Source organism: Melospiza georgiana, chromosome W, assembly GCF_028018845.1.
Source record: "Melospiza georgiana isolate bMelGeo1 chromosome W, bMelGeo1.pri, whole genome shotgun sequence".
In the NCBI taxonomy this organism is placed as follows: Eukaryota; Metazoa; Chordata; class Aves; order Passeriformes; family Passerellidae; genus Melospiza; species Melospiza georgiana.
The window spans coordinates 1,021,321-1,036,605 of NC_080464.1; the positions used below are offsets into that span (position 1 = coordinate 1,021,321).

The 15,285-nt window shown below is 41.5% G+C and overlaps 1 protein-coding gene across 1 annotated transcript in view; it reads right to left on the minus strand.

Moving 5' to 3' along the window:
• Positions 1-439: 439 nt before the first annotated feature.
• The window catches only part of LOC131095392 (acetyl-coenzyme A thioesterase-like), a 37,924-nt gene continuing 23,078 nt past the window's right edge, over positions 440-15,285 (minus strand). The window contains 11 exon segments of the mRNA XM_058043086.1: positions 440-625; positions 1,389-1,515; positions 2,943-3,071; positions 4,040-4,173; positions 6,287-6,376; positions 7,655-7,715; positions 8,074-8,129; positions 9,245-9,401; positions 10,017-10,136; positions 12,789-12,939; positions 14,744-14,876. Of these exon segments, the coding sequence (XP_057899069.1) occupies positions 440-625; positions 1,389-1,515; positions 2,943-3,071; positions 4,040-4,173; positions 6,287-6,376; positions 7,655-7,715; positions 8,074-8,129; positions 9,245-9,401; positions 10,017-10,136; positions 12,789-12,939; positions 14,744-14,876 (1,344 nt within the window).

Genomic DNA, 15,285 nt, shown 5'->3' on the forward strand with positions numbered 1-15,285 from the left:
ATGCTATTCTTAGGTTAGCAGCCTCCGCAACTTCTCTCCTTATTCTTTTTAGTATAGTTATAATGTATTATATATCACATATCAATAAATCCAGCCTTCTGATCATCAAACAAGATTCTCGTCCTTCTCTCACCCTGGAGACCTTCATCAGGTCACTGTAATAACCAGTATTACTGGAGAAGTGCACACTGACCTTCCCTCACATATTTTTCTTGCAGCAAAAAACAAATATAGGGAATTAAATTTTGTGGGGATATTTTATTTTATATATTTGTACAGGTGATTATTTTTAATAAAATATTGCCAAACAATACAGTGGTTAGAGGTCATATTTTAGATTTCTTGGTGCTGCTGTGGAGACTGAGATAAGGGGTGTATGTTCATTTAGTAATAATCAAAGCACATTTTTAAAAGGGGAAGAGGACTGCAGGAATTTCAATCACAATTCCGTCAGACTGCTTGAATGTCCCTTCAGAACTCCTCGGATCCATCTCTCCATGTATTTCTCCTGTAAGAACCTGATACAGGCCAACGCAGTGTCTTCGACTGAGCTTGATGTGTCAGTAACCTTATCTGCAGTTAGGTAGGGCGTAATTCCTGATGGTAACCGAAGGAAGTAACAGACCTGTTTGTACAAAAGTAAATGAAACAAAAAAGCCTATGGATTGCAAGCTAGCCATTTTTTTGCAGAGCCTGGATGAGTACCATAGCTTTCATGGATGTGAATAGAAGCACACAGTGCTTGTGAACCTGAAGGCAATAATTTGCAAAAAGCATGCCTTTTTACAGCACCCCAGTGATCTCGTTTCCTCTCTGCTCCCAGACCCTCCAGCATCTGCAGGTAAATGTACAGAGCAGTGCAGCAAGAAACACTTGTGTATAACATACCAAATATGTGTGCTTTGTGAGCAAACTTGTTGCCCCAAAAAAGGAACTGCAGCCACCAAGCGCTGCTGAAAGTTTTCAGAAATGTGTTTTCTTAAATGGAAAAGTTTTAGCCTTCACATGGCAAAGAAGATTGGCCATGGGTCCAGAGATGGGAATCAGATTGTGTGATTCCTGGCATATGAAAGTTCAAGCGATGAATTTAATTTGAACTAATTCCTTGGCCTCTGTAGTCAGTGGAAAGACAGACACACCGCCAGAGACCAGTGCAATGCACATCCTCTAGGGATGTGTTTTAGAAGCCTGGAGGGGTAGGGGTTCAGGGCTCATTTCTAACAGTCAGATTGGCCAAAGCTGGGCAAGACAGACTCCACACACACCCAGACTGAACTTTTTTGGAGGTATTTGGCTGCTCCCTCTGCAGTCTCAGCTCAGGCGAGGTGACAGCCCCAGGGCAGGGGGACAGGGCAGGGGGCACAGCTGGGCCCTTCAGGGTTACTCACAGTGCAGGAGCTGGTGCTGGTGCTGTGAATCTGGAATCCAGAACAGAGGACTTGAGTCCTGGAGTACTCTGGGCGTGGGGGCATCGCCCTGTGGATCACTGACCTCACCACCACCGTGTAGGGCTCCCTGCAGGGCGGGGACAAGCATCACTGTCACCGTGATATTTTCTGAAAAATCCCTTCACCAGGATTTCTTCTCCTGGGAAGATGAGAAGCCTGAGTTTCTCCATGTTTTGCTCCTCTGGAATGTAGCTGGAGATTGTTTATCCAAACATGTGAATTGTTTTTAATTAATGACCAGTCACCATCAGCTGTGTCAGACTCTCTGAGTCAATCATGAGCTTTCATTATCATTCTTGTCTAGCCTTCTGATGTATCCTTTCTCTTTTTTAGTATAGTTTTAGTATAGCATTTCCTTTAATATTATATTAATATTATATTAATAATAATATTAATTATTATTATATTAATAATATAATATAATATAATAATAAATCAGCCTTCTGAGAACATGGAGTCAATTCTCATCTCTCACCTCATCCTGGGGAGACCTCACAACACCACACATCACACCCTTCCTCTTGTTGAAAACGTTCATGGGAGTGACAACAACACATCTTTTTCACAGGAGGGCAGAGGAGCTCGGGTGTTTTGCACAATCCTGGTTCCAAGCTGGGCCCCTGCTGAGCCTCAGTGAGGCTTCACACAGAGCCCAGTGCAGGAGACCTCTGTGGCAGCCAGAGAACAATTCCCCACCTTTTCTTTTTAATTTACCCTGCTCTCCTCAGCTCGTGTTTACTGCATCAGGGAACAACCCTTACCCAGAGGCTTCACAGTGTGGCCACAGTAAAGGTATCCCAACTCATTCAATCCCCTCATGGAGGGGGAAGGCAAGCACAATACAGAGTGCTGCCTTTTAGGGCTAACTGGAAGAATCACTGAATGTGAAAAAGAAACAGAATAGAGAAAGGTAAGATAGACCAAAACGTTCCATTTGCCCATGTTTCACTATGTAAGAACAAAAGGAGATCTAATAAAAATAATAAAACTTTAAAAAGCAGGATATGTTAAACTGAGCAAGGGACTTGGCAGAATTTACAGACACAATAAATGTGTGAGGTTTCAAGAAGTTCCTTGACTAAATAAAAACTCTGTAATTACGTGGAATGGGAGTACAAAGTCACTTCAAACAAAGAACAAATAAACTCCCAGCTAGGTGCTTCAGCATACTGACATGCTCTCTGGGACATGAGTTTTTTTCTCCATTTGCCCTTTGAAATTCTGGCCTATTTGCCCTCCTGGTAGACCACTCCCAAAGAGTCACTGTCAGGGAATCAATACTGGACTATGCTAAAAATTTGTGATGATCTGTATTTATTTCATTGCACTTTAACATTGCAAAGCAAATCTGGCTGTACAAACTCAGGCATCAACCAAGGAATCTCACTCCTTAGAAAGTAAAATGCCCTTTTGTCACCCAGTGACAGATCAAGGTGACAGCACCCCAGACAGCATCCCCAAAGTGCTCAGAGTTAAAATCAGAGCCATACTCACTGTGGCTGGAAGGGCTCCCTTTGGGATACCAGAATCACAAAGTCCTTGGGCTGGCGGCCTGCCGTGGGGCCAGAGATGAGGTGGTAAATCTTTTCCCTCTCATTCACATCCTGCAGGACCTCACATGACCTGTGAAGACATTTAGCACACACCTCAGGCCCTGTGTGTGCAACTGCAGCTCCTCCAACAAACTCAGTGCAAACAGGCTCATCCTGACACTGGACCGTTCATTTTCATGTTCCAGCAGCAAGGCGGAGAGAGTGAAACATTTAGGTTTTCTGCAACACCTCATCAGCAGGATTTCTTTGGGTTTTGTTTGTTACAAGCTGTAAATTCAGTAGAGTTTGTAGATTTTCAAATATCCCTGAAGTTCCACCCTCAGGTAAAAATCTTTCAGGATGGAATAACTAACTGAAAATGTTTCACCATATCAAATCAGTACAATTTCAATGCAACTGTCTCTAATCACTATTCTACACCATAAAAGGTAAATAAAAAACCCCAAACACCTTTTAGAGCCATTCCAAAACTTGTTTCAAATCATACAAACTTTCAAACATGTTATTTTTTGAAAATATGCATTTTGAAGGACCCCATTTCTTGATTTCTCACTTTGACTGTGAAATTGAGCATCAATGTCTCCAACAGCACAAACATGAAGGAGTCCAGCTTTTCCCTTATTTTTAAAGCTAGCACACACAATATATCCACCTCAGTTCTTACTTTAAACTTTTTCTTTTTTTTACTAGTTTTGGGTTTTTGTACAAAAACTTTTAACATACATCTGCCTAGGACTGGAGCCGTGCTTATTTAAGAAAAAGATGACCTCTGTCCTATCCCTTCCTTTGAATGATACAGAGCATTCAATTCTTTTGAAACATACAGTGCACTCTGTATTTTGGAACCAGACTAAGCACAAATCAAATTTTACTTCTACACTAAAAAAACCCAAACCCCATATTTTGATTAATAAATGTTTGATGTCAAACTCTTACAACACTTTGTTCCTAACGGGGCAGGGTCTCACAGGAAGTGCCTGCGACAGAGGAGAGGAGAGGTCAGGGGGCTCAGAGCCCCAGACAAGGACAGGGTCTCACAGGAAGTGCTTGTCCCAGCTCGGGCAGAGCTTGAAATCAGACAGTAGAGAGGCGGCTGTGTGGGATGGGACCTTCACCTCCATCTCCACCTTAACTGGCAGAGTATCACCCTCCTCGTGGGTAAAGACTTTTATCTGGGAAAAAAAAAAGGCAGCATGTATTAAAAACAAAGAATTATTACTGTAAATGTTTAGATACATAAATGTTACATAGTTAGGACTTCAGGCAGATTTTCTCAGGAGTTCCTGGGAAATGCCACACCCTTTTGTCCAGGCAAATCAGCCACACCTTGGCTTAGCCCTCTTGCCCCTAGAGCAACCCCGCACTTCCCTTTCCAAAATATCCTTCTTTTTCTCCTTTGCTCTCTTCTGTGAAGCAGAGCACCCAGAACTAATGATACTCTGAATAACTACTTAAAATCACAGTTTTGCATCTCTCGTTCCCCACCTGTACTATCTTGCCTTGATTATTTTGGGTCTATTTCTATTCATAGGCCTAAACCCCAAAACAGAGAATTCAAAGGGAATAACCTGTACATCACAATGCACACACAAGAAGGGTTTGTCACCTCCCACAAACCTCATAAAATGGAAGAGGATGGGTACAACAGACTGTTTAGAATTAGCGAATTTTACTCCCAAATTAATGTGCTTTATTGCCTCTCAAATCCTGAGAAGTTTAACAGATTTGCATTTCCAAGTGATGCAAAATTCATAAGGTTCATCATCACTTTTGAGGTTTTGTTGTTTTGGTTTTCTTTTTCTGCATCAAAAATGAGCAATGTTTTGTTTCTTCTGCATTTCTGCAACAACACAGATTTTGTATTTCTCTGGATTGTCCTATCTTGGAAGAGGAAATAAACCCCAACTTTTAATCCAGCAAGCACCTTTCTGAAGTAAAGTTTGGTGTAAAATTAAATGCTTAAGAGCTTTAAAAACCATCTACAGGAGGTCTGCATCAATATTCCTCTATGGCACAGAACAGAAATCATGTTTTTCTAGGAGTCTTCTAGACTTGAGAAATCTCAAAAAAAAGCAGGAGGTGCAGCTGTCTGTAGGGGCCTGAGTTAACTTATGTATTGTAAATATATGAATGGCAGTAAAAGATCTTTGTATTGTATTAGTGACCCTGCCCTGATTCTAGTTATTGTAAATGGGCTGCAGCTGTGATGTCCTTGATTGGGCAGCAGCTGTAGCCCATGGAGGTAGCTGAGATAAAAGGGGGCGGGGTGGTCAGGGAGAGCCTGGGAGAGGAGCCCTGACCGAGAAGCAACAACACCACTGCTATGAAGATCTGCCATGAGAAAACCACAAAGAAGGTATGAGACTCAGGAAATATAATTATGCAACAATATGAATACAACAGCTGTCAAAACACCTCTCTGCTAAGTGAACATTGGCAAGGCTGGATTATCTCTGCACCCTTACAAGCCTTGTGGCTTTATGTCAAAGACATGAAGAATGCCATTTTTTACCTTCAAAAACTGTCAAGTCAGCTTGGGGTCATTCCAGTTGCAGGGAAAAGGGAACAGATCTGCACTTTAGGATCATTCCCCCTTGTGCAGTCCCTCTCCAGACTTCTTGTACCTCCCCCTTTAGGTACTGGGAGGTGCTTCAAGGTCTCCCCAAAGCCTCCTCTTCCCCAGGAGGAACAACCCCAGTTGTTGTCTCTGCCTGTCTCCAGGAGCTATTTCAAGCTTGCTTTTCCTAGCTCTAAATACAAATACAGAGTTGCTTGCTGTTTATTTGGCACAGCAGTGTTTACTGAAATGTTTAACCACTGGAACAACCTACACACAGCACTGGCAGCTTTGCCATCACTCGAATTCCTTATGATTTGTATCTGCCCTTACTTAAGTATCCTATTGTCTACGTGCAAGAGTCACTAAGCAATGTTCCATAGCCTGCAATGCACAGGAGGTCAGACTAAAATACTGAAAAAGTCATTTATTGTCCCAAAACACCTCTGGATTGACATGATCTGGAAGTAAACTGCCAGTCACTAACCACATTTCAGAAACTCAGCCCTGGCAGATGCCAGATGTCTCTCCATTTTCTGGGAAACATGCACTGCAACAGGGTTAACACCCTGTTTTCCCTTGCCTTTCTCTTGCTTTTCCTAGCAGCGTCCTCCTCTGCTAGAACTGGTTTACACAGGTGTCCTCACTGATTTTGGGTTTATAACACCCCTTCACAAACAGGGAGGTGCTTTGCTTTCAGATTTCTGTAATTTCTTTTCGGCACTTACATTATCCTCAGTCTTGTCCAAGGCTATGTTCCACCTTGTTTTTTCTGTCATAGGCGTCAGCGCAGCAATGTTTTTGTAATTCAAATACGCCTGAAACACAAGACACGTGTCTGTAAATGGAGGGGTAAGGGTACATTTCACTGAACATTGCAGAAATGAGGTGCTCTTTTTCCCCATCATTATGCTTCAACTGCAAACAAATGTTTATTCTCCTTGTAAGTGAAAACACACTTCAGTAGTTTCTGAATTAAAACACTTCCAGTGGCTTCCTGATGCACTCACATGGCTGTTGGCAAAGCAATCTTAATTAAAGGACAACAAAACACTATTTTCAGCTTCTCCAGTTATAAAGCTGTGAAGAACAACTTTGACCACCAGGGAGACAATACAGATAACCTCGCAGACCACTGAATTAATGGTTTTGTCCATCTTCCTCTTAAGCAATTAGAATCTACTCAAAAATTAACCTCTTCTTTGCTACCAAGCTGGGTCCATCTCGGTAATTGTTTTTCACAGCAGGCTCACAAGCAAAGAAAATGCAAATATAGCCATTCTTTGTGCTTGGCTACAGTGGATGGAGTTCTCATTTAACCACTCCATAAAGAGAATACAGCCTCAGAGTGTTTATGACAGGTTTTGATTTCACAGGAAACAAATCTTAACCAAGCGATTTTTATCATTGTGTGCATATTTACATTTGTTGCTCTGCAGAAAAAAAAAAAAAAGGGAAAAGAAGCTGCTTTAGCTACAAAAACTGGACACTGAAACAACATTTACTTTATTTATAAATCCACCTAAATTCTAAATTCATCATTCACTACAGGACATGGACACAGTCAGTGGCCCATCATGTCCAAACCAGAGACACTTGGTGCAGGGAATCTGGGAATGAAAATTATTTCCCCTATCTTTCCATTAAGCTATTCCAATGTTAATCTCTCTGGTGCTATCTCTCCCCCCACTTTTAGCACTTACTAAATGGTTTCCTCACCGCAATTTTTCAGACATTCTGTGGCTGGATAAAGACAAAAACCAAAACCTCAAACTACTTCCTCTACAGGAGAATTCAGCCTTTATAACATCTGGGGATACTGAGGGATAAATCTGCAGGAGACCTTAAGGGACCACTTGTATGCACGTGTTTTAAAGACTATTTTATATCCTTCTATTGAACTCACTCTTAGATCAGTAGTGAACCATCTACTCCCTCTTTTTAAAAGAGACATTTCACTGTGTTACACATCCATCCATTCCTCACGACTACCACAAAACTTCAGAGGGGTCCACCTGTACTGCCACAGCCTGAACAGCTGCTTCACACACCCCAAAAGGTACACAAATACAGCTTTTTATGCACCTACAGATTACCTGGTTTCTCGTCTCCCAGGCATCAGAGGGCTTGTCTCCTCTGGCAGCTAGGATGCATTTACTAAAACATAATTAAAAAGAGACACAGTAGCATAAACTGGTTCTTTACACGTCTGTGTATGCTAGGAAAAATCACTTTCTATAGGTTTAAGTGTCTTCTAAATACAGGTATTTTATCAAGTTTTGGTTTGCAATAACTGCTTTTTCTTTCCAAGAAAGACAGTGAAACACAATAACCTCCAGAGCAAAGTAGTTTTGAGACAAGAAGCCTCTAACAATTTCAGTGCCATTGAAACAAAATTATTTGCAAATGTATGCCATATAACAGTCATATATATGTTAAGGGGAGTTCAATAACTTTATTTAGAGAATTATGAAATTGTTTTCAAAATCAAGACCTGCCAGTGACCCAGCTATACCTGTTGAATAGAACTCTCCTCCTGGCAACAGCTCCATAGAATCTTCTCACATCATCCTGCAGGAAAAGTGAACCAGAGAGCAACAAATCTCATTATTTTAGAACAAAGCCTGAAAAAAGACAACTAAAAATTATTTATTCCAGATGGGCAAATGCCAGAGCAAAAATACAAGCAAATAAAGAGCAATTGTGCAATGGCCTTTCCACAAGCTAACCCAGAAAACTAGTGGTTTACTTTTTGCCTAAGCAATATTCTCTGAAATTTGAAAAAAACCAATGTGATAGAAGAGTTGTATTATTGCAGCATCCTCCAGGTGCTCTTTGGTCCTAAAGCAGTTGCAGCTGGGCAGTGCACCACACACATTCTGCTCTTTCTAAATGTGCCACCCACCAAATAAACTATTAACCTAATTTATCATCATCTGGTGTTCAAAGCACAAAGGGAAATTGTATTTTTCAAAGTCAGTTTCTCCTCTTGGACAGCCTGCAGTGGGCAGTAGTAAACTTACTGCCCCAGTGAGTACATAAGACACCTTCATTCATTTGTCTAGTTCCCATCCTATAAAAAATAAGGTCTCTGATGTTAAAAAACAATTTCATTTCTGCCTACACTGGCTCTCTAAAATTCTTGTAACTGGAGCAGGAAGATTAGTGACAGGTGTTAACACAGCAAATAATTCAACAATAGCAGTCAAACTGCTTCAAGTGCTTCATGAACCACTTTCAGGGAAACATGAACTGAGATCTCCATGTCAAAGCAACTGGAAAGCCCACCCACATCATGGGATTTGATTCCCACAGACTTCTTTATTCACTCTATTTCTCACCTTTGTTAAGGGTTTATAAAAATAACTATTCACTGAATACTTATAAATTTCATCTACAGTCAGTGGAACTTGCACGAGACACAGACAAGTGGAAAAATCTCCAAACACATCAGATTCTTCTTCTCTGTGGTTCTCTCCATCAACCACAGAATCTCTAGTCATGAGGATTCTCCACGGAGCCTCTCACTTTTGGAAGACTAAAGCTGACAATAACAAAGCTCGCACTCGAGGGCAAGCACTTAATTTGGAGCTTTTCTCTCCAGCAAGAAGATGCACTGCAGTGCCCTGCTTGGTCCTTGCTTCCCCAGCAAGGCTGTGGTGCCCACCCCACTGCTGAGAGCTCACCTGAGTAGTGGGCCTGACCCTGGGGAAGGTGAATGGCTCCCCTTTGTCATCCAAAGCAGAGAAAATGAGGAATGCACTGCAGATGTGCCGCGGGTGCGGGCAGTCCTGGGCCCACTCCTCACCGCTGAAAGCCTCCACACGGACACCAACCTCCACACTGCAAGGACAGTTTAAATAAATCATTGAGCTGCTGCCAGTGGTGCAGAATCAGCCCTGAGACATTCTGGAGAGGACTGCAGTACCTGCAGGTGTGCAGGAAGCCTGACTCAAATACCTTCTGTAGCATAGCAAATCAATTACTCAATCTGGACAGGCACACCTTTGAAATAAAATAAACGATGGCAGTAGATAAATAGTGTTACCAAAAATAAGCATTAAATAGAATGCAATCTGTCAATAAATGCCAAGATGGGAAGATCCTTGCAAGAAGCTGGAATCTTCTGAGGAGTCAGATCTCTGGGAGCAACTCAGCCCTTGAAAATCCCTGATTTTCAGAGGAATATTTATTGTCTGAATTTGCAGGAGTGGGATTTGGTGACAAATGATCTTTAAACTGAAAGTCAGAGAATAATTTCTTTAAAAAAACTTCCACTGATAAAAGTGAAACCAAAAAAAGGGCACATATAGGAAGTTACAGATACAGATACATGCCTCCAAGTCCCACCTGAAAAATAATTAATTGACTAATGAAAATCCTACTGATGAAACGTGAAACACACAGTGTAGGCTGGTGCTGGAGATGCCCAGGGAGACGAGAGATGAGGAGCCTTACCTGCTCTGGAAAGTGTTGTTGACACTGGCCTTGAACAGCAGGCGGTCATACTCAATGGACTGCCGCCAGAATGCGAACCTGTTAATTTCCTTTAGGAATGGCTGTGACCAACAGAGGCGGCTGAAACAGAAACACAGAGAGACAGACCAAAACACAGCTGTGCTAAAATCACAGCCAGCGTGACTGACCACAGAAACAGGACTTGCAGGACCTGGAAGGTCACTAAATTACACTGATCTACTCCATGCTAGCATGGTCAGCTCCAAGAGCATGTAACTCGAGCTTCAACCATCATGATACCACTTGTGTCACGCTGTTACATTTCCAGCACGTTTTAGAAACACCAATTAATTCTCACTGCTTGAGACTGCCCTCTCTCAAAGGCAGACCATGAATCCCTTACCTACAGCGTAACCGCTTACCTCACAGTTTCATTACTTTCTGCAGGACTGCATGGGGAGCAGGCCCCTGAGCAGTGTAAAAATGCCAGACCTCAAGGCCTTTAAACAATTAAAGAAAACCTGAACAGAAGGCTGAGCACCAGGGACAGTGTCCAAGCAATGCCATGTCAAGTTATCTAGTCTTAATATTAGTACTTTTTGCTTGGTTTTAGATGCTTTCTGCTAGTATGATATGAAATGAGAATTAAAAAACCCTCACATGGCTACCAGATGCAGTCTGAGTGAAAAGAATATTGTTTCCAAGCTCTCTGGAGCAGGCAAAAATCAGGTTTCTTCATCAGTTCTGCATGTATTCAAAGCCCCTCACTTTCTACTGGGAAGTCTGCGCATCACAGGAAGAGGGGACAATTTACAATATATTACATTTATTTTTAGCAACACACTGCTCTCAGTAAGGTGCCCACATGCACATCTAGGATAGACTGTTCCATGGTGAGGTTTCCTAAATTTCAAAGTACAGTTTTGTAGCACTTCTAGCTTTTAACTCAACTGCACTTTGAAAACTAATGTACCGGTATTTTTAAATGCACACAATTATCTGCAGCTAATTAACTGACTGGTACATCTCTTCAATAGTCTAATACATTGGAATTACTTTGTAATTAAATTAATTTGCTCCTCTGATTTAAAATGCTAAGCGTTGATTTTATTTACAATGTTCACTCTAAAGATGCAAACACAATAATGATGAGGAGAGGAACAAGCCAGAAATCAGGCTTAAATATTAATTTCTTTCCTGGAAAAGTACACCCTGAATGCTTTTATTGAAAATGTAAGGAATAAGAAAGTATCCATCAAGTTCAAGCTAATATTACTAATATTCAAATGGTTTTATTGCTATCTGCACAATTTTATGTATTGACCAAAAAAAGGTGGTGGGGAAGTGAGAAGGAGAGTGATTAACCTTTAAAATGCCCTTAGAATTTTATTTTTTCAGGCTTATCCCTCCTCTCCTGTTCCTCCATCACAGTTTGTGGCCATAGAAACTCTTACCTGGCGCCTTCAGAGGTAGGGTCTGAGTGGCCTCACAAAAGGTTCATAGTGAGAGTAGTTACTTCTCAAGAAAAAACTACAACATCTCTGCTTTCAACCAGCCTCTGACACCAGCTATTATTCCTGAAATTCTCAACATGAGTAATCATGTTTGACATTAATTAATTCAAAGAAAATTTGTCCAGTACTCCATTTGCTGATGTCTCCCTTCCTTTTTTAAATCTAAATGTGACTCCCACAAGGTAAAACTTATCAGATGAAAACAGGTAAATATTCTGAGTCATATTATGGCAAAAATCTGCAGCAGTCCCTTCAAGCCACTGGAATTGCACACGGGGGTAGGGTCAGTGCACTCTGTTGTTACTAAAACAAGTTGTTTATCCAACCACTACAGAAAATCTGTTGTTATCAGTAAAACCACTGGATACAAACCAAAACCACAGGAATAATGAATGGAGAAGTCATTTAATTATTAAAGATAAAAAGGGAAAACATATCTAACGTCCCTGCAGTGAATTAGGTCACTCAGTATGCAAGGAGAATTCAGACTGAAACTTGAGTGCTGCTTACAAAGAAGTTTTGTGCAGTGTCCAGGAACAGGAAGGGAGACAAACAAGGGTTTGACTCCAGGGAAGAGGAATTAAGTGATTATGTGCCTGGGTCACACTGGCAGGCAGCGTCACAAAATATATTTTGTTCTCTTTACCTGAAGATGCTCGAGCTCTTTAAACTGGTAAAATTGTTGCGAGCCATAGGATGTGCAACTCAGAGGGACAGAAAGGTCAAGTGACTTGTTGAGGGTTATGCATCCATTCTGTGCACACACCAACAAAACAGAGCCTGTTTATGTGGATCCTTTTTCTCTGACTTATTTTTCTTCTGGCATCACGAGGATCTGCAGACTAAGTTCTGGCAGGCTGTCCATTTTTGGATGCCACTTGATGCAGGATGAGCATTGGTTTGATCCTGGTTAAACAACTAACTTTGTTTCTAAAGCACTGCACCAAGCACAAGGAGAGCAGGTTTCTGTTCCTGTATCCAATGTTAGCTTTCTGCAAAGATTCCCAGAAAGGTAACACAGCCTCTTTTGCCTTAGGCTCTGTATGTGTGACAGAATAATGCCTGAGTCTCAGTGGCATGGCATGCTGTGGGAGATGGACCACTTAAATAGTTCAAAGGCCTCCTGTAATGTGAGGAGGAAGACAAGTCACAGAGGCCTGGGTCTGTATTCTTCATAAAATAAATCCCTGTGAAACCTTTAATGTTAAAAGCACATCCACTTAGAACCACATGCAGAGACAATACTGTAGGAAAGTACCTTGCTGAGATGCTTGCCACCATCTGTATCCAATACATTATCTGTCCAGCAGAGGTGTTCCCTTGATGGCTTGTGTGCGAAGGCAGGACAAGCTCCATGCTCTGGACATAGGTGTGCTCGGTTGAAATGGTCTGTTCATCTTCAGAAGGATCTGAAACAGATCAGCAATGAATCAATGAATGCTTTCAGAAGAAAGCACACCCAGTGAAGAGAGCAGCTTGTTCAGACTCAGCAAAAAGACGACAAACAGAAAGGCACAGAAGAGCCTTGTGGTTTGCAAGGGAAGCAATAAGAAGCTGAACGTTTTCTCCGTTCTCCCAGGAGCTGCTACTGCCAACCCTCAGTGCATGCCCACATCCCTGTATCAGGGGCAGTTCTGTGTCATTTTTGTCAGGGGCAGTTCTGAGTCCCTGTGTCAGGGGCAGGTCCTGCAGGGGAGCAGCAGCTGAAGCCCCAGCGTGTGCTGGCTTTCAGGGGCTGTCAGAGCAGTTCAGCACCAACTCAAATGTCTGTCAAAGACTCTGCACTGTGTTTGATGGGCACCTCTACAGGTGTGTTGAATTAAGACTAGAGCAGGACTTGATTATTTCACCTTCTTACAAATTTTTAATTGCCTGAGACAACACCTGCGTGAAATGACTGAAATGAGGATCTGAACCACCTTGTATTACCCGAACAACTCTGATGTCACTTTCAAGTGTTTAGCCTTGCAGCCTCACGCTAATCTCAATTCTTTTCGGTGGTGTTTCACAGGAAAAGATTTAGGCATGAGATTACATCAAGTAATTTTAAAAGTGCCTATCTGTGCTAGGAGCTGCTTGACCTGAATTGTACTTTTGACTTGTGGCATAATTAGCTAACTTTGTGATTATGTAAGTGTGTGGACACATATGACTAACTTGTACTTTGGACCTACTCAAGGTGTTCCCTAAGATCCACTCGTCAAACAAACCTCACTTTCAGGGTATGATTTGTACATATGCTGCTCCCTAGCAGCCTTTACACACAATGTTCTCTCCTCTCTTCTCCCACTCTGCTTGTTCTGTCTCCTTAAGGAGGTGAATTAGTGCTACAATAATATCCTTCAAAGAAATTTCCAGGAAAGGCAGTGGAGACAAAACCCATCAACCTCTGATTTGTCACTCAGGTTATTAAACTGCAACCCTGTGAGACAGTTACCATGAAGACAAATAGCTTGTTTTCTTGTACCAAACATGACTCTTCAGTTCTACAAAGTCTTACTGAATTGTTAAGGTTAGATCTTTGTTTATAACAGGTTTAATCTCTCCTCAGTAAAACCACACAATGCCTGTTATTTATACATGGAGCTACAGCTCAGATTTTCCAAATACCAGCATATTTTCCTAACTGCTCTGAGTAATTTCTTTTGTGAGGGAACACAACAACTTACAAGCACAACTTTCTTTAAGAACAGAAATTACTGCCATAAATAACGAGGAACCTGTTTCTTTGTTCAGCTCTTCTAACTTTTTTACCTGTTTTGACCTCCACATAATAAAACTTCTGCTTGTTGGGAATCATCTCAGGGCATAAACATAGTTCTTACTTTCCTTTCTGGCAAAGACATGGCCATAAGCCTGAATGAATGTCATGCTTCTGTCTACATCACAACTAGTGTCACAGAAGTTTATTTACTGCTGTAAACCGGTGAAACCTCACACACAGAACCACATGAAGATCTGCATTTCACATCTATTTAATGCACACCTGGCCTTCAACCCTGTGTTTTTACATCTGGACTTTCTGAGAGACAAAGAAATACCACTCTGTTAGAGTAACTGCCTAACACACCTCTGGCACCTCTACCCACAAATCTGGCACAGACTTTTCTACCTGACACCACAACCCCAAGGAGATGTTTTGCCTGCTTTTTTCCTTCCTTCCAGCTGCTCATAAGTGTTTGTTCCACCTTCTGTGCTGAGTAGAAAACTCACCTTCCTTACTGCTCTCCTGCATCACCTTCTGAAAGACCTCCAAATAGCCCATATGGATTATGCTCCTCTCCAGAGCCAGGAAGTACTCCAGGTGGTCTTCTGGAGACTGAAGCTCTATGGGTTTTTACTCAATCTGTGCAAATGGAGAGGAAAAAAATACAACAATTCTGAATGTCACAATCGTAACAAAGTGCACTTTGAACTTTAAATGGCATCAGCATTTTCTACAGCTTTTTCCTATCAGCTGTCCAAGATGACAAGTTTAATAATACAACTAACACGGGGTATAAAGTTCAAGAGATTCTGCATTATCCTTTCAGAATCATTCATTAAAACTCAATGACAAAGTGCTTTTAGCTTCTAAATACAAACATCCATGACAGCACACAGTGTTGAAGACAGTTCTCATTTAAGAAAAAAACAAGAAATAAAAAAGACAGGAAAAGATGAACTTAATATGAAGGTTTGAGGATAGAATTTTTGAACCAGAAAATAAATACAGTTGCACTGGTCAGTGGTGTCAGTGCTAATTCCTGTGTATT